Source organism: Mytilus californianus, unplaced genomic scaffold (assembly GCF_021869535.1).
Source record: "Mytilus californianus isolate M0D057914Y unplaced genomic scaffold, xbMytCali1.0.p SCAF_19, whole genome shotgun sequence".
NCBI lineage: Eukaryota > Metazoa > Mollusca > Bivalvia > Mytilida > Mytilidae > Mytilus > Mytilus californianus.
This window is the reverse complement of record NW_026262667.1, coordinates 10,513,034-10,535,262: the sequence shown is the minus strand read 5'-3', so window position 1 is coordinate 10,535,262 and position 22,229 is coordinate 10,513,034. Positions and strand designations below refer to the sequence as shown.

At 31.5% G+C, this 22,229-nt stretch overlaps 1 protein-coding gene and 2 long non-coding RNA genes across 10 annotated transcripts in view; 1 reads left to right on the top strand and 2 right to left on the bottom strand.

Annotated features, from left to right (window-relative positions):
* Positions 1–22,229, bottom strand: part of LOC127727252 (tyrosine-protein phosphatase Lar-like) — a 151,786-nt gene that overhangs the window by 15,908 nt on the left and 113,649 nt on the right. For all 5 annotated transcript variants that reach the window (XM_052234738.1, XM_052234741.1, XM_052234739.1 and 2 more), the window contains 11 exons: positions 20,779–21,063; positions 18,226–18,534; positions 13,307–13,618; positions 12,534–12,728; positions 10,146–10,238; positions 8,765–9,055; positions 6,447–6,728; positions 5,900–6,009; positions 4,901–5,117; positions 4,517–4,689; positions 3,553–3,741 (listed from right to left, as the gene is read on the bottom strand). In XM_052234738.1, the coding sequence (XP_052090698.1) occupies positions 3,553–3,741; positions 4,517–4,689; positions 4,901–5,117; positions 5,900–6,009; positions 6,447–6,728; positions 8,765–9,055; positions 10,146–10,238; positions 12,534–12,728; positions 13,307–13,618; positions 18,226–18,534; positions 20,779–21,063 (2,456 nt within the window). The remainder of the gene's footprint in view (positions 1–3,552; positions 3,742–4,516; positions 4,690–4,900; positions 5,118–5,899; positions 6,010–6,446; positions 6,729–8,764; positions 9,056–10,145; positions 10,239–12,533; positions 12,729–13,306; positions 13,619–18,225; positions 18,535–20,778; positions 21,064–22,229) is intronic.
* LOC127727253 (uncharacterized) lies at positions 1,646–3,535 on the bottom strand. 3 transcript variants are annotated; one of them, XR_007993829.1, is made up of 4 exons: positions 3,250–3,299; positions 2,493–2,720; positions 2,266–2,341; positions 1,646–1,740 (listed from the first exon to the last, which is right to left on the bottom strand). It is a non-coding gene; the product is annotated as an uncharacterized LOC127727253 (long non-coding RNA). The 3 variants fall into 3 exon arrangements; XR_007993830.1 differs by lacking the exon at positions 3,250–3,299 and adding an exon at positions 3,477–3,535 and having other exon boundaries at positions 1,718–1,815; XR_007993828.1 differs by having other exon boundaries at positions 1,718–1,815.
* Positions 1,784–2,501, top strand: LOC127727254 (uncharacterized). Of its 2 annotated transcripts, none has more exons than XR_007993831.1 (3): positions 1,784–1,857; positions 1,933–2,007; positions 2,460–2,501. It is a non-coding gene; the product is annotated as an uncharacterized LOC127727254 (long non-coding RNA). The 2 variants fall into 2 exon arrangements; XR_007993832.1 differs by lacking the exon at positions 2,460–2,501 and adding an exon at positions 2,384–2,452.

Below are 22,229 nucleotides of genomic sequence, written 5' to 3'. Positions count from 1 at the left end.
TGTTTATACATATGTAAGGTTTAAGTTATAATGTATTGTTTCTACATAGGTAAGGTTTAAGTTGTAATGTACTGTTTATACATATGTAAGGTTTAAGTTGTAATGTACAGTATATACATATGTAAGGTTTAAGTTTTAATGTACTGTTTATACATATGTAAGGTTTAAGTTATAATGTACAGTTTATACATATGTAAGGTTTAAGTTGTAATGTACAGTTTATACATATGTAAGGTTTAAATTGTATGTACAGTTTATACATATGTAAGGTTTAAGTTTTAATGTACTGTTTATACATATGTAAGGTTTAAGTTATAATGTACAGTTTCTACATATGTAAGGTTTAAGTTGTAATGTACAGTTTATACATATGTAAGGTTTAAGTTGTATGTACAGTTTATACATATGTAAGGTTTAAGTTATAATGTACTATTTATACATTTGTAAAGTTTAAGTTATAATGTACTGTTTATACATATGTAAGGTTTAAGTTGTAATGTACTGTTTATACATATGTAAGGTTTAAGTTATAATGTACAATTTATACATATGTAAGGTTTAAGTTGTAATGTACTGTTTATACATATGTAAGTTAAGTTATAATGTACTGTTTATACATATGTAAGATTTAAGTTGTATTTTTTTTAAATATGTATGGTGTCAATTGTAAAGTGCTGAAATTATAACAATAGTAGTTGTAAAAGTTATAGTTCGAGTTACTCTGTACATATGTACCTAGATTATACTCCTACATATGTAACTTAAAGTAATTGCTATGAATATGTTACATCTGTTGTGAAAAATTTCAATCATATCTAATGTTCAGTCAATTCAGAAGATGACCCTTGGATATGGCTTAGATTAAAACAGTGTTCACATAGGTATCTAAATAGAACACAAATGTAGTCTTCAGGTTAACTAAGAAGTGTACCTGAACAAAATGGGTCACAATTCAAGTTGATTCAGAAGTGTACCTGAATATATATAATTTTTCACAATTCACGATAACTCTGAAGTGTTCTTAAACATAATCTGCGACAATCTCAAAACTTCATATGAAAGTTCAGTGTATACATTTAAATATGTTAAGTGTAAATATGTGTAGAGATTACCCCATCATAGAAGACTGTTTACCTGTTCAGTTTATACATTTAATTTATGTTAAGTGTAAATATATGTAGAGATTACCCCATCATAGAAGACTATTTACCTGTTCAGTGTATACATTTAAATATGTTATGTGTAAATATATGTAGAGATTACCCCATCATAGAAGACTGTTTACCTGTTCAATGTATACATTTAATTTATGTTAAGTGTAAATATGTGTAGAGATTACCCCATCATAGAAGACTATTTACCTGTTCAATGTATACATTTAATTTATGTTAAGTGTAAATATATGTAGAGATTACCCCATCATAGAAGACTGTTTACCTGTTCAATGTATACATTTAATTTATGTTAAGTGTAAATATGTGTAGAGATTACCCCATCATAGAAGACTATTTACCTGTTCAATGTATACATTTAAATATGTTAAGTGTAAATATATGTAGAGATTACCCCATCATAGAAGACTGTTTAACTGTTCAATGTATACATTTAATTTATGTTAAGTGTAAATATTTGTAGAGATTACCCCATCATAGAAGACTGTTTACCTGTTCAATGTATACATTTAATTTATGTTAAGTGTAAATATGTGTAGAGATTACCCCATCATAGAAGACTGTTTACCTGTTCAGTGTATACATTTAAATATGTTAAGTGTAAATATATGTAGAGATTACCCCATCATAGAAGACTGTTTACCTGTTCAGTGTATACATTTAAATATGTTAAGTGTAAATATATGTAGAGATTACCCCATCGTAGAAGACTGTTTACCTGTTCAATGTATACATTTAAATATGTTAAGTGTAAATATAGGTAGAGATTACCCCATCATAGAAGACTGTTTACCTGTTCAGTGTATACATTTAAATATGTTAAGTGTAAATATATGTAGAGATTACCCCATCGTAGAAGACTGTTTACCTGTTCAGTGTATACATTTAAATATGTTAAGTGTAAATATATGTAGAGATTACCCCATCGTAGAAGACTGTTTACCAGTTCAGTGTATACATTTAAATATGTTAAGTGTAAATATGTGTAGAGATTACCCCATCATAGAAGACTATTTACCTGTTCAATGTTTACATTTAAATATGTTAAGTGTAAATATGTGTAGAGATTACCCCATCATAGAAGACTACTTACCTGTTCAATGTATACATTTAATTTATGTTAAGTGTAAATATATGTAGAGATTACCCCATCATAGAAGACTGTTTACCTGTTCAATGTATACATTTAAATATGTTAAGTGTAAATATAGGTAGAGATTACCCCATCATAGAAGACTGTTTACCTGTTCAATGTATACATTTAATTTATGTTAAGTGTAAATATAGGTAGAGATTACCCCATCATAGAAGACTGTTTACCTGTTCAATGTATACATTTAATTTATGTTAAGTGTAAATATGTGTAGAGATTACCCCATCATAGAAGACTGTTTACCTGTTCAATGTATACATTTAATTTATGTTAAGTGTAAATATATGTAGAGATTACCCCATCATAGAAGACTGTTTACCTGTTCAATGTATACATTTAATTTATGTTAAGTGTAAATATGTGTAGAGATTACCCCATCATAGAAGACTGTTTACCTGTTCAATGTATACATTTAATTTATGTCAAGTGTAAATATGTGTAGAGATTACCCCATCATAGAAGACTGTTTACCTGTTCAGTGTATACATTTAAATATGTTTAGTGTAAATATATGTAGAGATTACCCCATCATAGAAGACTGTTTACCTGTTCAATGTATACATTTAAATATGTTAAGTGTAAATATAAGTAGAGATTACCCCATCATAGAAGACTGTTTACCTGTTCAATGTATACATTTAATTTATGTTAAGTGTAAATATATGTAGAGATTACCCCATCATAGAAGACTGTTTACCTGTTCAATGTATACATTTAAATATGTTAAGTGTAAATATAGGTAGAGATTACCCCATCATAGAAGACTGTTTACCTGTTCAATGTATACATTTAATTTATGTTAAGTGTAAATATGTGTAGAGATTACCCCATCATAGAAGACTGTTTACCTGTTCAATGTATACATTTAATTTATGTTAAGTGTAAATATGTGTAGAGATTACCCCATCATAGAAGACTATTTACCTGTTCAATGTATACATTTAATTTATGTTAAGTGTAAATATATGTAGAGATTACCCCATCATAGAAGACTGTTTACCTGTTCAATGTATACATTTAATTTATGTTAAGTGTAAATATGTGTAGAGATTACCCCATCACAGAAGACTGTTTACCTGTTCAATGTATACATTTAATTTATGTCAAGTGTAAATATGTGTAGAGATTACCCCATTAAGAAGACTATTTACCTGTTCAATGTATACATTTAATTTATGTTAAGTGTAAATATATGTAGAGATTACCCCATCATAGAAGACTGTTTACCTGTTCTACGGTATGTGCCCTAAGGAACACTCTATATCTCCAGTCTTTGTTCAGGGGTCGGTTGATAAATCCTTCATACTCATCACCGTCTCCTAATGTAAATAGTGATGGCAGTCTGTTGGCGGAGAACTTGGCCGCTATGTAAGGTTTACTGGCAGAGAAAGATGGAGGTAGTGGGTCATCAAAAAGCTTAAAATAAATCATAAAAAGATCAATATTATATAGGTCAAAGGTAATCGAATCATAATAATAACAAATTCCTGTAACATTGATTTTTTAAACATTTATTATGGTTGCATCCACTTCATTTGGCCTCTGGAGGATAGTGGTCTCATTGGTAATCCTACCACATCTCCTTATTTTTATATTATCTATGTCCAAATCAGATTTTTTTTTTTTTTTTTTCAGAAACTAATTGGAGTGTTAACACATATATCAAACTACTATCGAAGTTAAAAAATACTGTAGCAAAAAATTGACCAAGTCACCAAACATATTTTCATATCTATACTTTACCAGCTGGTGAGCCACAAAAATTTCATACATGGTCATTATGTGAATGAATATTTAGGTATTTATTAAACAGGAAGTAGATGTGGGACAGATGTGAAAACACATCATAGGTATTTAGTAAAGAGAAAGTAGATGTGGGACGGATGTGAAAACACATCATAGGTATTTAGTAAAGAGAAAGTAGATGTGGGACGGATGTGAAAACACATCATAGGTATTAAGTAAACAGGAAGTAGATGTGGGACGGATGAGAAAACACATCACTCATGCTTAACGATGCTTCATACCAAATTTTAGGAAGTTCTTATTTGTAGATTCTGTGGAAAATGCAACAACACTTTCATGTGAAAGACGGACAGAGGTAAACTTGTGTATCCCCCTCCTTTGGCAAGGGGTATAAAAAGTCTAAAATATATACAATAAGATTATGATATTTGATTATGGTAAATACCTCATCAAATTGGTAATCCTGAGGTCTTCTGAGGACTGTGCTGTTTAGTATTGGAACAACAATAAGATAGTAATGACTTATACCGCCATTCACTTCAGATGCTGCAGTTAGACTGAATTTTATATTCCCTTTCTCAATCTTTTCTATTTCTGGTCTCTTAACTTCTCTAGGTGCTGTAAAGCAAAAAGGAACCAGTTCAATATACATCTATGATGAAGAACACAAAATGTTTAAAAAAGTCAAGCTTGAATGCAAATTGACGATTTTTGTACATTGTATTATCATTGAATTAAGACATTTTTGGTTTGACATGACATCCATCTATTCTAATGTATAAATATAGAATTCTGCAAATGGAAATACTCTAAATTTAAAGAACTTTACCTTCAAGTCTGGTTTCTGCCATTAAATATTGTTCTGGTCCTCTTTTTCCATTTCTAAATAAGGAAGTTATGTTGAACTTGTATCTAGCCTTGGGTACCAGATTAGGTACCACGAATGTTGTTGACTGACCGGGTATATTGATTGGTTGAATAGGAGACAAGTTCTGTGAACTTATCTGGCCTTTTAAACGTTGAAACTTCATTCCTACAATCTCCAACTATAAAACAGATTTAAAACTGAATAAAAACGGATTTAAAAATAAATTACAGGCAAGTTTTTTTTTTTCAATTACAACTTATCAATTAAACATTATCAGGTTTTTCAATTCATCTGAATTAAGGATTATTGCAGCAAATTGAATTCTGGAAATGCACAGCCTTTTTTCATGAACCATTAAAACAATTTTAGTAACGATTCAAAATATATAGTATTTTGCCAAAAGTCCTGATTCCTATCCACACGTAAGCTGTGTCCCTGACAACTTTCCTTGAAAAGCCTTGTTCCCCAAACAATTTTTTCTGGCCTAGCCCTAAGGTAAATTTAATGAATAACTAGATAAACAGACTATGCCTAGATTACATTTTTGTTACCTAAAATATGTCTGTTATCAGAATAATACTAAAGCATTAAAGTTACCATGTACAAATGAGTTTTAACAGACAAAAATGTGTCTATTTAATAAACACTGTGATCCCAGACCCAAACTTCTGATCCTATTTACTTTATACTTTTCTGTCAATATGCACATCTACAAAGTTTCATGAATTCTGTTGTGTGGATTCAGAGGAGTTGCTATGACAAGAACAGGACTGACGGGTCAAAAACACTATACCCCACGCAACGTATAAGAAGCGTTATTTCTTAATTCCATCATTATAGTAAATAAAGAGTTTCTAAAGTTAATTTTGGATTAGACAATCATGAAGGTAGCTTTATTGGTGTCATGGAGTCAATAATTTAAAACATGTATCTACATTAATGAAGTTCTGTGATACTTACTAAGTAGTTATTGATACCGATCTGTTTAGGAGGATCCCATGCCAGGTTAATAGTGGTTGATGTTCTCAGTGTCACACGGAAATTTGTCACGATGTCATCTCTTTCAGGTCCTGCAATAGATATTAAAATCTCTTTTAATTTTTTTCTTTAATTTCTGTGTAAATTTATTTCTTTAATTTAGTCATTATTGCAAATAAGTTTGCATTTAAGAATCGATTTGTGAAAGTTCAACCCCAGTATGGTCCATTTCAAAGATCAGTCCACCTAAGAAAAATAGAATTCTTGTGTGTCACAATTTTTACCTAGATAGAATTCCCAACCCATTTCAAATGAATTAAGGTAATAAAAGAAAAATACAAAATAAGACTGATTTTCTTCAATTTCAAAACAAACTAAATCGTTTCAATTACTTTCAGCTTTCCATATAAACTACCAACTGTTTTTATTGAAGATAATTTAATGTACAACTAAGCTGGAATGCTTTTTTTTTTTTTTTAACTTACATGTAGGTACATTTGATAGAACAGCCGTTTTTTTTTTTACTTACTTGTAGGTACATTTGCCAGAACAGCAGCAGAAGCATTTCCAAACCTTCCATCTAATGATTTAGCTGACACTCTAATGGCATACGACTGTTTCTCCAATCCTGTAATCTCTGCCACTGTGTAAGGACCAATGTCAATAGACGGCCAGCTTTCCAAATTCTCTACATCAAACTGGTTATAAGAGACCCGATAGCCAGATACAGGGACTTTGGGTTCATTCCATGTGACCTGGATAGTCTTCCAACTGGTTCTACTAACCACAACCTGTTGGGGTGCAGGGGGCACTGAAACACAAGATTAAGGTTTTATTACAGAAAGTTAGAATCTTTTGCCTTTATTAATATGCAAAAACTGACATTTAAGTACTGAAGAGATTTTGTAGTTGATAACCATCTATAACTAATATCTGTTGTAAGATCCTGAATTTCTTCACAAAAAAGATACCATGTACATAGGCAACAATCTTAAACAGTGTTAATAAGTTAGATACTGTAGAATAACAGGAAATAAATAATCTTATCTCTAATGCTTTCCACTGAGAACTAAAGTACATATTTATTTTACTTATCCACATAACTTTTAGTGCACTGCACTCAGTAAGGTGGATGTTTACTTATTAATGGTACCTCAAAATAATACCTTAAAGGTTAAGTATTTCTGGATTTATAAGTAAATAGTTCATGCTGAAAAAACATCTATATGCATACTTTGTCCCTTTTCCTGAACATCTGTTAATCACTAAAGAGTTGATGCAAAGCATTTTGAAAGAGCAGTCATTCCCAAGGTCACTGGGCATTGGGCAAAGGCCAGTACAAATTGGTTTGGACCAAATGACCAGTAACAAATTTGATTTTGTCTAAATCATATGTGTAAATGTCCTGTAAAAAAGAGTCTGGTCCAGTTAAGAAAAAATGGTTTACAGACCAAATGTCCAGTTGATTTCTTAAAGCCTTGGGAACCACTGAAAGAGCTGTGCATACAGTGTCTAATATGGTTTCAATTCAGATTGCAATTAGATAAAATATCTCGTACAATATTACAATGGGTTCACACACTAATATTAATGAATATTGTCCAAGGCAGTTTATCATATTGCATTCACACCCTCAAGCGACATGTTACAATGTATATGGTTATAAACCATATTTCTTATATACACTGATTAAATCTTATAATATTTTTCTACCATGAGAATGCATTTGTTAGGCTATAAACTTTGCACTAACTAACATATTAAAAAAAAAATTGTATATATTGTAAACTCATTGATATAGGTGATATAGTTTGGTATCATTTAGTTTTAATTAAAGTTTAAACTGCCCATAAAGAATGCTGAAAAAAATTGCACTCACATTAACAAAAATTTGATTGACGGTAAAATACAGCATTCAGGACTATCAGATAATGAAACAATTTTCCCAAAACTATTCATTTTACCTTAGGCCACAATAAAGAATTTTGCTTTTCAAAAAACATTTTTACAGAAAGTATTATAATTTCTAATTAGACCTGTATTCATTCTTGAACTTTTGATTATGAATAGTATCTTAAATTACAGATTATTCCACTTTAGTCACATCTTTGGCTTGTTACAAAAACATATTTTGCTAATTTTGACATCTTATTGTACTGAACAAATTAACAGTTAAATTAAATGTTTACAAGATAGTTGAGTAATACATCCTTGGCTATCAATTTTTTTGGCTTTGAGCATTCCTATTGAAGGTAAACCCAGAATTCAGATTCATACACATTTATTATTAAATGTTATTTTCATTTACTGATGAATTGGCTATTGAATATATCAATACAAAGCATATATAGAAATTACTGAATTTTTGTTTGATATGCAAACTCTTTGTAACAAGGTGTAAAAAACATTTTGATTATTGAGTGAACTGACTCCTTTATTTCTTCAAAACTAAGGAAATGTATGAAAACAAAGATATTATTAGATAAATGCATTTATAACTAAATAGTGCATAACAATAAAGCACTAACTTCTTGTTAACAAAAATCTGCTAGTTTTTCTACTTTTACCTGGAAATTAATAGATACTACCATGCTGGTTTAAAACTCACACTAAATACAAAAGAGTGTGCATGTACACTTGTAAAAATCAAAGAAAATATAGTGATGTGCATGCATAGACTGTATTCACACTAAATATAATGTCGTGCGTGTATAATCTGGAGATGTTAGTACAATAATTCCTCATTTTCTAACATCTTGCTCAGAGCTTGGTAAATTAGTTTGTCGTAATATTTTTGTTAGTATTCTAATGTCAGACTTCATTCCAAAGTTTAAAAAAAAGGCCTACTTCGTCCATAAGTGTGGAAGATCAATTTTGTTGTCCAAGGGCCAGCACCTTTACTGGTAAATGCTCTAATCTGGAACACATAGTCAGTGTTCATATCTAGTCCAGTGATTGTATATTCTGTAGATGTCAGATTTAAATCTTCCACATCAATTTCAGCGAGTTTATGATAAATCATCTGGTACATGACAATTTCACCATTTTGCAGATGTTTGGCAGGCAGATCCCATTCTAATTTAATAGTTGTTTCACTAACACCCGTTACGGTAAAATTTTGAGGGGCTCCAGCAGGTACTATGTAATAATACAACACAAGTTGTGATAATGAAAAAATAACATAAATTTAACATAACATAGAAATACATTAATTAAAAATAATAAACTGTGCAAAAGTCTCAATGTCAAATGAGAATGATCGAGGAGGCAGGACCAAATAATTCGTAAAAGCTCACATCATTATGAGGATGTGCACCAAGTTTAAAGTTAATATGACCAATACTTTATGGTATAAAACATAACTTTCACCAGCTAAGTGACTGACAGACTAATGGAGAGACATATGCACAGACTGGAACAAAATAATGCCCGTTACTATTGTAGGTGGGGCATTAAAACATAAAAAATTATACAACAATCATAAAAATAAAACTGAGAGAATAAATATCAAAGTATAATGACATTATACCACTCCTAACAATCTACAAAGATCTATGAAACATGTGCAACATTAACCTTTAAACCAAGGGCTGTCTTTCACTTTCATAACTTCAATAATAACAAAAAGATTTTTAGTTTCTATTTCACTATTCTATTTTTCTCTTCAAATCTATCTTTAATAAAAAATTAAGTCCGGATGGTATCCCTTTATTATAACAAGGATTCCGTAAAAGTTTCCGAAGTTTACATTTAGGAAGAAAAAAGCTTACTGTTGTTTCAAAAATTTTAAACCTAGTTTAATTTAAACCTAGTTTCTATATGAGTGTTAACTCCAAAAAAGTCGATTTGTCAGTAAAATATAAAAAAATTTTTTTTTCATTTCTTTCAAAATTTGCTCTGGATCATGGAAAAGCTTGTCAAAGTTTCGTAAAATTCCATCAAGTTTTCACAAAGTTTGTGATGTCTAAAAAAAACTTTCACTGGAGACTTGACCTTAATGTTGACGAGATGGATAACAACAATTGAATCTAGGGTCACTATATGCCCTGGCATTACAAAGAAAGCCAAAGGCAAGACAAAAACAGACAGTTAAGGGAAGACTTACAAATTTGTATCAATTAACAAAATAGAAATTGCTACAAGTGGCTAGCTCTATTTTGTTATATCTGAGTCACAAATAAGTTCATTTGACATATAATGAAGTTTGGTACAATAATGTCTTAATTACCTCCATCAGGGATGTCCAGGGTTTTAACAGCACGATGTCCGACACCATTCTCATTCACAGCTTGTACACGGAATTCATATGTTGCACCTTTGTCTGAAAAAAAAAAGGTGAGGCATTTTTCTTAAAATATGAAAATTTACCATGCATCAAATCTTTCCTAAATTTTTCAATTTATGAGAAAAGAATTCCGTATCTAAACAGTCCATGCATTTTTATTATGTAAATAACAAGCATTCTGAGAGTATTGCATAGCAATACATAGTCTCCTACCGGTTAAAAATTAATTGTACTGGAACAAAATGCTAACTTGATCTATAAATTGTCATAGTGTAAACTATTTAACAAATATCAAGTCAATATCTTCAAGCATGAAGAAAAAAAGTCTGGAAAACTGATTATTTAAGTGAATTTTCTAAGTCCAAGGACCATAACTCTGCACAAAATTATCAGACTGGAACAAAATTGGAACTTGATCTGTAACTTGTCATGATAAAACAATATACCAAATATCAAATCAATATCTTCAAGCATAAAGAAAAAAGTGTGGAAAACTGATTTGCCGGACTGACGGAGTGCAAACCTAAAGTCCCCTTCGACTTCATCAGTAGGGGACTAAAAAGTAAACATGTATTTATAGACAAATTACACAAAATTATATGCAATTATCTAATATAAAGTTGGAACTATATAAACAAGAGTGCACACGCTGAAATGTCTCGCCTTCTTTACTAACCATTGATGTTATGTTGATAGTCCTAAATGAAAGCTTTACTACAACTATTACATAAACTTAACATGATCCAAGAAAATGAAGTCAAAGTCATATAAACCAAACGAGAAATACATGTACACCTTACAATCATTCAATACACTAAATATAGTTGACCTATTGCTTATAGTTTCTAAGAAACAGACTTAACCATGAAAACTAAACATTGACCAATGAATCGTGAAAATGAGGTCAAGGTCAGATGAACCATGCCAGGCAGACATGAACAGCTTACAATCCTTCCATACAACAAATATAGCTGACCTATTGCTTATAGTTTAAGAAAAACAGACTGAAACACATAAACTTAACACTGAGCAGTGAACCGTGAAAATGAGGTCAAGGTCAAATAAAACCTGCGAGACTGACATGTACATCATAGAATATTTCCATACACCAAATATAGTTGACTTATTGCATATAGTATAAGAAAAAAGACCAAAACTCAAAAACTTAACTTTGGCCACTGAACCATGAAAATGAGGTCAAAGTCAGATGACACCTGCCAGTTGGACATGTACACCTTACAATCATTCCATACACCAAATATAAAAGACCTATTGCATAAAGTATAAGAAAAACAGACCAAAACACGAAAACTAAACTATAACCACTGAACCATGAAAATGAGGTCAAGGTCAGATGACACCTGCCAGCTAGACATGTACACCTTACAATCATTCCATACACCAAATATAGTAGACCTATTGCATACAGTATAAGAAAAACAGACCAAAACACAAAAACTTAACTATAACCACTGAACCATGAAAATGAGGTCGAGGTCAGATGACACCTGCCAGTTGGACATGTACACCTTACAGTCCTTCCATACACCGAATATACTAGGCCTATTGCTTATAGTATCTGAGATATGGACTTGACCACCAAAACTTAACCTTGTTCACTGATCCATGAAATGAGGTCGAGGTCAAGTGAAAACTGTCTGACAGGCATGAAGACCTTGCAAGGTACGCACATACCAAATATAGTTATCCTATTACTTATAATAAGAGAGAATTTAACATTACAAAAAATCTTAACTTTTTTTTCAAGTAGTCACTGAACCATGAAAATGAGGTCAAGGACATTGGACATGTGACTGACGGAAACTTCGTATCATGAGGCATCCATATACAAAGTATGAAGCATCCAGGTCTTCCACCTTCTAAAATATAAAGCTTTTAAGAAGTTAGCTAACGCTGCCGCCTCCGCCGCCGTAGGATCACTATCCCTATGTCGAGCTTTTTGTCGCAGGCTCGACAAAAATGTACATTAATTTCGGTGCATACAGTTTCCTATTTTAATAAAACCTTCATACCTAGTTTGTCTGTAGGACAAACCCTTTACTTAAACCTACATAACTAGTTTGTCTGTAGGAAAACCCTTTACTAAAACCTACATACCTAGTTTGTCTGTAGGACAAACCCTTTACTAAAACCTACATACCTAGTTTGTCTGTAGGACAACCCTTTACTAAAACCTACATACCTAGTTTGTCTGTAGGACAAACCCTTTACTAAAACCTACATAAATAGTTTGTCTGCAGGACAACCCTTTACTAAAACCATCATACCTAGTTTGTCTGTAGGACAAACCCTTTACTAAAACCTTCATACCTAGTTTGTCTGTAGCGAAACTGTATCTACTATAGGATAGTACTTTAGCATATATCAGGTCTCCTTTACGTCCCCATGAGACTCTGAAGTGCTTCAGTGCACCAGGAACATGTAGTGGTTTTTGCCAACTCATGCTAACTGAGGGATTCTCTGCATTGACTAATTCTACATCAAAATTTCTTGGTTCTGAAGGAACTGCAATGGAAACCAGTAATCATTTCTTTAATTATACTTTGTTTTAAGTTAACCATTAACCATATGTAACTAACAACAGTTATTGTACTTGTGGAGTTGTTGCTAAAATAACTAAGTTAATACAGCCACTTGTCCAAGTTAGTCTTTGGATATATTTTTAATGTTTAAGTTCTTCAGTGAATTTGGTGATGGTTGAAGACATTTTATAGGCGTCGCTAAATCTATTAATTGTTGGTATTTCATGCACTTTTAGCTATATTGTAGATGTCAGTTTTTAATGATGGAGGAAGCCAGAGTGTCCAAAGTGAACCAAGACCTTTTGGCATTTTTTTTAAGACATTGAGTAATTTAGAACTTGACCTATATATTATACATGTATTCTGATATTTGTCTATTATGAAGGCTGTATGATGACATCAATATATTGTATGTTTTTTTTGCTGTTGGTGGGCTGCTGTCTCAATTACATATATATCTCCTAATTTTTGTTTACATATATATATTTTTTACTCAATAACATTAATTTCACCAAATCATCACATTTTTTTTTGGTAGGAAAAGATAAATGTTCAGCATACCTGGACCAGATGTTTTTATTTTCCTCTCTTCACTCCTTTCACCATCCCCCTTTCGTGTATAACCAGCGACTGTTATCCTGTAGAATGTATTAGGATCCAGTTCAGTGATCACAGCCTCCACAATGCTGCCATCTTTTGTATCATAATATTTCTCCTGGCCTTTAGGATTATCATTATCGTCCAATGGTATAAAATAAACATAATATCCTCGGATAATTCCATTTCTTTTATGTGATACAGGAGGTCTCCATTCCACAAATAAGGTGGTTGAGTTGACGACATCCACTTTAACACTTTTAGGTTCCCCTGGCACTGAAGTTTAGAAACAACATATAATATACATGTATCAACAGACTAGCTACCATTTAAATATAGTTACATGGAGTCTTGTTTCAGTATTAAACCCTACAACTTTACAAGCATATTATTCATAGAACATATCTTAACCCTTCATTACCAAAATGTCCAAGATTTCATTGCAGTTTCACAATTTTCCTACTGGGATCAAATTTTTGATAAAATCTTGAACCAGTGGCCATTTTGACAGTTCCATATATTTGCCACCTAAATACAATATGAAAATAAGTAAACTGTTGGTGGCAGCATTGGTATACCAATTGGCAATAACTTTTAAAAACCCACCTTCAATACTTCAATGTAAAATCACAAAATATTTTGTTTCCAATGGTTAAAGCAGTATTTTTCCAATGTGGTCCAATGAAAAACAAAGCTCCCCATAATGGTAGTTATATTGGTTAACCAATCAGAACCAAAGTAAAACCACTTGGTCAATATCTTCCCAGGTTACTTCCGGACATATTTGGTTTCAATTGATTTAGCAGTTGTCACAATTTTTTACCATTTATTTTCCATAAGAAACATTCATATATGAAGACAGCCATCTTAAAGTTGCAGAGTGACAAGGAAAGAAAATACCAAAAACATAAGGAACAAATTAAAAAGTAGGTTCCACTCTTGTCAGTACTACCAGTTGGCCATACCAAAATATTTGCCTAAGTATCTGATGAGAATCTATTTCATGTAGACTTTTCAATACTGGGTACAATGTAACACTTGACTAAATTGAACCAATGTAATATATCCTTGCAAGAAGCCTTCCTACCATACCAAATGTTGACACAGCAGCTCTTAACAAGACTTTTCAATATATTTTCTATAGAAAAAAAAACAGAGTATGCAACTTCTGTAATGGTTGGCCCTCTGGGGGGTCATGTGAAAGCCAAGTAACATCTTTGACCTTTTTTGTATATACATTGTATATATATTATGTGATTGATGTCATCAGACAAAATACAGTTATTTGTGTCTACTATGTTAGCCAGTAATTACTTTCACCCTATCCAATCAAAGTTATGCCAAACAATGGACTTAAATTGAACAGACTTAACTGTAGAATTATGTATTTTCATTTGTATGGTGTGTGCCATCTTTTGCAGCAATTTGAGGGGTTCTAACTACCAAAATTTATGAGGTTCAAAAAAACAAAATTAAAAAAAATCTTGCTCATTTGGAAGAAAAACGCATTAACAGAGTTAGTAACCTATGATCAAAATCTAGTACAATTATTATGATTAAACGATATAAAGGTGTAAGCTCAGGTAATGACTCATGACCTCTTACTGAATGATTCATACATATATTTCTCATTGTAAAATTAGCATAATTTAAATTAATACAAAGATATCTCTGTTTTGACTGAATTAGCATATATGTGCATATCAAACATATATTGATATTGTTGCAAGAATAAAAGGGAATATTGCAAATGAGTAAGTAAAAAGGTCCAGTAGAAAATCTTGCAAGAGGAAACCCTTGGGCATATAAAAATGCCTTAATTTTCTGTGTTTAAATCCCACAAATCTGGAAAAGCAAATCAGAAAATATCCAAAATCAAAATGGAGCTTACTTTCAACAATTGTAGTTACAGCGCAAAATATTCATATTCAAAGTTTAAAGTCAGTGGCAGATCCAGGGGGGGGTTTCCGGGTGTTGGAACCCCCCCTTTTTTTGACGATCAATGCATTTGAATGGGGACTTATAGTTGGAACCCTCCTTTATCCTGGGTTGGGAACCCCCCTTTTAAAAATGGCTGGATCCGCCCCTGTAAGTCAATGTAGTTGAGCATTTAAAGTTGGTATTCTTCACATGGAAAATTTACTTAAATCTTGAGGGTACATAAATCCAAGCATACTCAAGGTTGTGAGCGATATATGAAAAATTGCTTTAAATATTACAGCTAAAATCCTGAAATTCTTGGTAAAACAGAAAAATATTTTAAATCAAACGGAAGCTTACTTCCACTGATTCAAATATCAACACAAGTTTATGAAACTTTATCAAAGCATTCTGTAGCTTTCATATGACAGGTTGAGAGACAGAAAGACTTGGGTATACCAATACATGTCCCATTTACAATCTGCTTATAATTAGATTTTTCATCCATTTATTTCACGTCTAAAAATTGGAAATCTGCATTTTCCTTTAAATAAAATCTAAAATGTCTGGTACTGCCATAGTTGATCTTGTTGTTATTAAATTTAAGAAGATAACTGAATTGTTACTAACATCTTAAATTTTTTGTGAAATTCTTCAGTAACCATATTATTATAAATAGAATCCCATTTCCTTATAACTGGAAACAAATAACTAAAAAAATATATTTTGCAGAAACAATACTTGAATGCACTACAATCATACAGAATAATTTCTGGAAATCAAACACACATGCATCATGCAACATCTAACATCAAACATCAACATACTTACAGTCCAAGAGAGATAACTCTAATATTAGTTCTAACATGTATAACTGGTTCCCCAATAGTCTGCCATCCAGACAACAGGTAAAGGGGTAATGAAAGACAGTCAAGTATTTTGATAATTTGACCTTTTACCTGTTGTTTCTAAGCAAAAAGAACACCAAACTTATAAATATGTGGGTCATATATATGGGGGGCAACACCATATCCAATATTATCAAGTTAGTATCCCTTATTTCTTTGCCTGAATGATTCTGAGTTTTGATTTTTTTATAATCTTTATTTCATACTACAATTCTGAGCTCCAGAACAAGAATATCATAGAAGACAACAAAATGAAGAATTATTCTGAAGGATTTCTGTCAAGCTAAACATATAACTATAGATGATAGCTAAATCAAAATGTTTTATGATGATGATGATGTTGATTATGATAATGTTGATTATTTTGATTATGATTATGATGATTGCTATGATTATGATGATGATGTTGCTTATGGTGATTACAAATAAATCATGACAATTTTCAAAAGGCAAAAAATTAACTTCCAGGAAGCAAACTGAATTCAATGATTTTACATAATGATAAGAATAGGTCTAACCTGTTCTTGAGTCAAAGGATGTAGAGGAGTTAACCATTCACATTGCAGTAATTTCCTTACGGTACTGTTAAATAAATATCCCCTTTGGAAGGAACTATATCAAAATATGATTTCATATATCTAAAATTGACTTCTAAAATTATTTTTTTGACAGAAAATTATGCAAACATCAAAGTGCAGGAAATTGAGAAAGTATTTCTACATACTGTGGATTCATTTATTTTCGTGGGTATCAATTTTCGTGGATTGAGGAAAACCTACATTTTCGTGGATATTTGAATTCGTGGTTTGCCGATTTCTGTGTACAAAGCCTATAGAAAATTTGTAATTCGTTGAACATATGAATTCGTGGTTCACCTGTACCCACGAAACCCACGAAAATTGGTATCCAACGAATAATAATGAATCCACAGTAATTGATACAGCGGATTGAATTGAATATTTACTGAATATTGCATCACCGTAAGTACCAATAATTTTTCTGATGTATAGTTACACCTCTCCTATAATTGTATGATTAGTGATGTAGATCTCTACACACAATTGATTTAAGAAGCCTTAAATTTTTTCACATCACAGGAAGTACAGCAAAGGGATATCCCAACCGTTTTCTTGTATGATCATAAAGTTAAGAAATCTTTGAAACAAGTAACAGATGAGTGGTCAGCACAACTAACTTTTTTGTTTGAAATGATATGAATACAGAATGTCAGATAAGGGGGAATGGTTATATATTTTTTAAGAGAATGTCTAAGTGTTCCATTTATTAAAATACTAAATTGATTAGTAGGTTACAAGAGTGCATGTGTAAGATTATTGCCTAATTTCATACACCAGGTGCTATCTTTACCATCTGTTGAGACTGGTTTATATTCAACTATCTAATGAATTCTCAAGGATAAAATTTTCAGTGCATATCTACATCAAAACCCTTATGTTTGACAGTCACGAAAAAGTTCTGTAAAGGGACAATGGTTACTGATTTCCACTGCCTTTGATGATTTTTAATGTTGGTCCATGTATAGGAAAACAAAATGAATCAGTTAAAGTTAAACCTTATAAGATATATTCCTGAATTTGACGATGAAGGTTGCAGACAGAATGAGAAATATGAAGACTTCTGATGATATTTTTAGACATCAAATATTTTTCTCAACTGCATATTATTTTTGATGAAGGCATTAATTCTGGTTAAAGTAATTCTATGTTTTGGCTTGTCTTGGATTAAGGTTAAACAACAGCAACCATTGATAGGAGAAACTTGAGTGTAAAATGGATCTGGTTGATGGTTAGACCATGCTGTATACAGCATGCATGGGAACTGATGAATAATGAAAACTAAAACAAAAACACAATGTGAATGACATGTGGTGTGAAAAACAAAATGATAAATCCCCTCCCCTCCCAAACACACACAGATGATTAAAGCATTGACAGAAATCCAGCCATTTAACCAATTTTGTTATTAAAATCAGTAAATACAACAAAATCATTCCAACGGGGATAACTCCAGCTATATGTTGCCATGACTACCTACCATCTTCTTGGGTCCGTACAATAACATGAGGAGATGGCGGGCCATCCCCCACTGTTGTGAAGGACAGGACCCATATCTTATAATCGGTCCAAATGTTCAGTTCGCCCAACATCAACATTCTGGCGTCTTTGCCGACCTTGACAGCAGTAGCATCCTCGTCAGTCAAGTCGCTATCATTTTTACGGAAATAGATTCTATAACCTTCTATTTCGCCATTGTGTTTTTCGACTGGAGGTGGTTTCCATGTGACCTTGATACTATTTTTACTGACAGGTTGCCCAGTAACAGCTTGGGGTGCAGCACTCGGAACTTTTTAAGAAAAATATGGGTAAAACAATAAAGAAACAAAAGCTTTGAATATAAATGAACAGAAATTGATACATGCATCGAGTGGAATCAACATGCAAAAATGAAAACTGCAATTTCTGTAAGTTTTGGGATTAGAAACTAGTTTCCACTGCATCCAATAGGACGGTTTTTCTGATGAATGTAATCTGAACTGATAAACTGCAGAGAACTCTATCAAAATTCTAAGTGTAGAATAGTATGATTTCATGTATTATATTTATCTAAAATTAGCTGAAAGTTTAATAGCATCACCTAATAATTTTATAAAATGTCTAAACGATTACTGTTTCAAATTCTCAAAAGTATTTTTTAAATTTCCATTGGATACAGAGGTATAATTTATTTTTTACATCTACTCGCATCTAATCTGAAGGTTCATTACAAAGTAAGCTGCAATTACAATTACAAGTGCGATCTTCTAAAACTTAACACAGCTATGTTACTTTCTAAAGTTTCAATTTTTGCATGTTATGATTTCCATAATGCAGCTATATTTTACAAACGATATGAGAAAATAAAATCAATGATGTATCAGATGATCTTTTGTCTTTAGTGAATAAATTAAATCTTAAAACACTTTAAATTATATATGATGACTTAACAAATGTTTAAAATCATAATAAATAAGCAGATGATAAACAAGCTTGCACAAATTAAACTATTGAGTAACAAAAATTATGGCATTGCAAATTAAAAAAATTTATGTATTTATTGCCAAACATGTGAACCTTATGCAAATTGTCTTGCTACTGCTCAGACCATTTGAATTCTATCAAGAGCTATTTAAAATGTTGTTACTTGTTGATCAGGTTAATTAGCTTTTTAAGTTTTACCCAAGTTCCACTGGAGCAATATAGTTTGAACAACAATCAAATATTAAATAGCTGTAGATAGAATTTAATTGAACAGTTACAAAAAAATATGAATTTGGTAAGGCCATCTCTGGGATAAAACCGTTTCATATCACTCAGTATTTCTGTTCATGAAATAAAAGAAAATAAAACCCTTGGACCAAAATATAACTAAAAGAACATAAAAATTAAAATAACCAACCCCAACTGGAAATTATTTGAATGAAAAGTCCCTGTATACATTCTCCAAAAACTATTTCATCTACATTTAGTCTTCAAATATCAATCTTACACAAAAACTGTTTGAAAGAAAGTAGTAAAAAATAAGTGTGTTGAAGATGAAATTTAATTTTCTAAAAAATCAAGTGTTTTTGTGCACGACATTTAACTTGTGGATATTCAAACTTTTCATTCAATAAAAGACACATGTGACATTTACTTACTTCCTGTTCGATCATTAATCCATTTTGTATCTACATGTTCATTTTACGAAAAATTACAAAATTTATCAACAAAACATTCCAAAATTCTAATAAGAATATGTTACAAGCATTCCTAGGTAGTCAGAATAAAAAGAAAACATATATAATAAGAGAAGAAAGCTTTATAGAGCAACATTCCATGACGTCTGTCATACTGTAAAAAGATACATGAGTATAAAAATTCTGTAAACTCATTTTTCAAGGTCATACACTGAGGAACATTCCTAAAAGGACAGTTTTTATAAATATAGTATCTTACTTTGTAAATCTATGACAACATTTAACTAAGGATTTGTGAAAGAGACACACTTGCCAACCACTGTCACTGCACTATAAGCAGTTATATACAAAGGTCATAGTGAACAGTTATATACAAAGGTCATAGTGAAGGTCACAAATAATGGAATCTGTTACTTTACAGGAATTATCAAAGGGGAGTAACTTCAATAAACTGTGAAAATTCTACATAACTTTACTTTTTTAACCAGTGTTTTTAATTAAAGTTTACTTGTTGTCTTCACAATAACTTGGATTTACAAGCTAAATAATAAGTTTTTCATATAATTTCTTTAAATTTATATGGCTTGTTAGAATTCTTTTTGGGATTTTTTTTTTATTGAACTGACAACATTTTTACTGCCTAGGCTGTTGGGCTTGAGGCTAATTGTGATGACTGCTGTCAATGGATGCTTTTCCAATCTAAGCATCAATCAATTTTCTCTTTAAAAGTTGATTTTAACACAATTTTCAGGTAAGTAACAAATTCCATTCAAAATAATAATATAACATCTTGACGATACAATACTACGGAAAAATTAAAACAAAATTTTGAAGATTACTCATTTTACAATGTTTACAAACATCATACATACCAAACTGAGGAGTTTTCCTCTGAATTATAGTAGATTTTGGCCCTTCACCGGTCATTGAAGTAGCTGACACCTGAATATGATAAATAGTATCTGGAATGAGTTCTTCCAGTAAGTAATTGTTAGTTGGTGGCTGAATTACTACATGAGCTGCCTGTCTGGCTGTGGAATCATTGTAGTAAAGTATATAGCTCTTTATACGACTGTAGTCATCTGGTGGGGACCACATCACTTCAATTTTATTTGGTCCCTTCTCATTAGCATGTAAATTTCTTGGTTGACCAGGAACTGAAAAACATTTAAAATTAAAATAATAAATATCATGTCACTTAATTAGAAAAAAAATACGAACTTTGTCACTGACATTATCCTTTAATATTTTTTTTTTAATAAGAGAAGAAATTGATGAAAATATTAGCACTATACATAAAGGTAAGAAAAAAAAGTTCATAAACGTAAAACAAAAGAAGATTTATTCACAAAACCTGTATTCAGTTCCTAGGGAACATAATTCTTAATTTACTGGTGTCTGGCTGTACCATCGCAGCTTGCTTGCTACTGCATAAGACGCTGCTTGGCATGAGCAACAAAGCATTTTTGACCTTCTCTATGCTACAAGCAGCCGCAATAGTATTTCATCTTGGTCACACACAACAACTTATTATATTAAATATCCATATAATATGACATACCTAAAAACCAAAATTTCAAATAACTTTTCACCAAATATGCTTCTGTTGCAGTGTATTCAAAAATCAACAACACACTGACTGCTAATTTGATCTTTAAATTCATTTGTTCTCAACAATCAAAATTATAATTCTGGACTGTAAGATGGCATTTTTCTTTGTAGGCTGGGTAATTTATAATGTTATAATACTATTACAAATACAGTCAAACCTGCATATAAAGGTCACCCTTGGGACCAGAGAGAACCTTATAAGAGAGGTGACTACAGTAGAACAAGAGATGGGTTACCTAACAAGACAGGTTTTCACTTAACAGAAGTGACTTTTATAGCAGGTTTGACTGTATTTCAGTACCTTTAAAAGAAAAAAAATAACCAACCATACATATTTCCTATTTTACAGTAATTATTTATCTCTACATCTATAGAAATGGCAAGGTCTTGAATTTTAGCAATATCTATTTAAAAGCTGCCAAAGTATGTTTGGAATTTTCCATCAGATCAGGAAACTAGAGGCTCTAAAGAGCCTGTGTTGCTCACCTTGGTCTATATGCATATTAAACAAAGGACACAGATGGATTCATGACAAAATTGTGTTTTGGTGATGGTGATGTGTTTGTAGATCTTACTTTACTGATCATTCTTGCTCCTTACTATTATCTCTATCTATAATGAACTTGGCCCGGTAGTTACAGTGGAAAATACTTTGTAAAAATTTACAAAAATTTACAAAATTATGAAAATTGTAAAAAATTGACTATAAAGG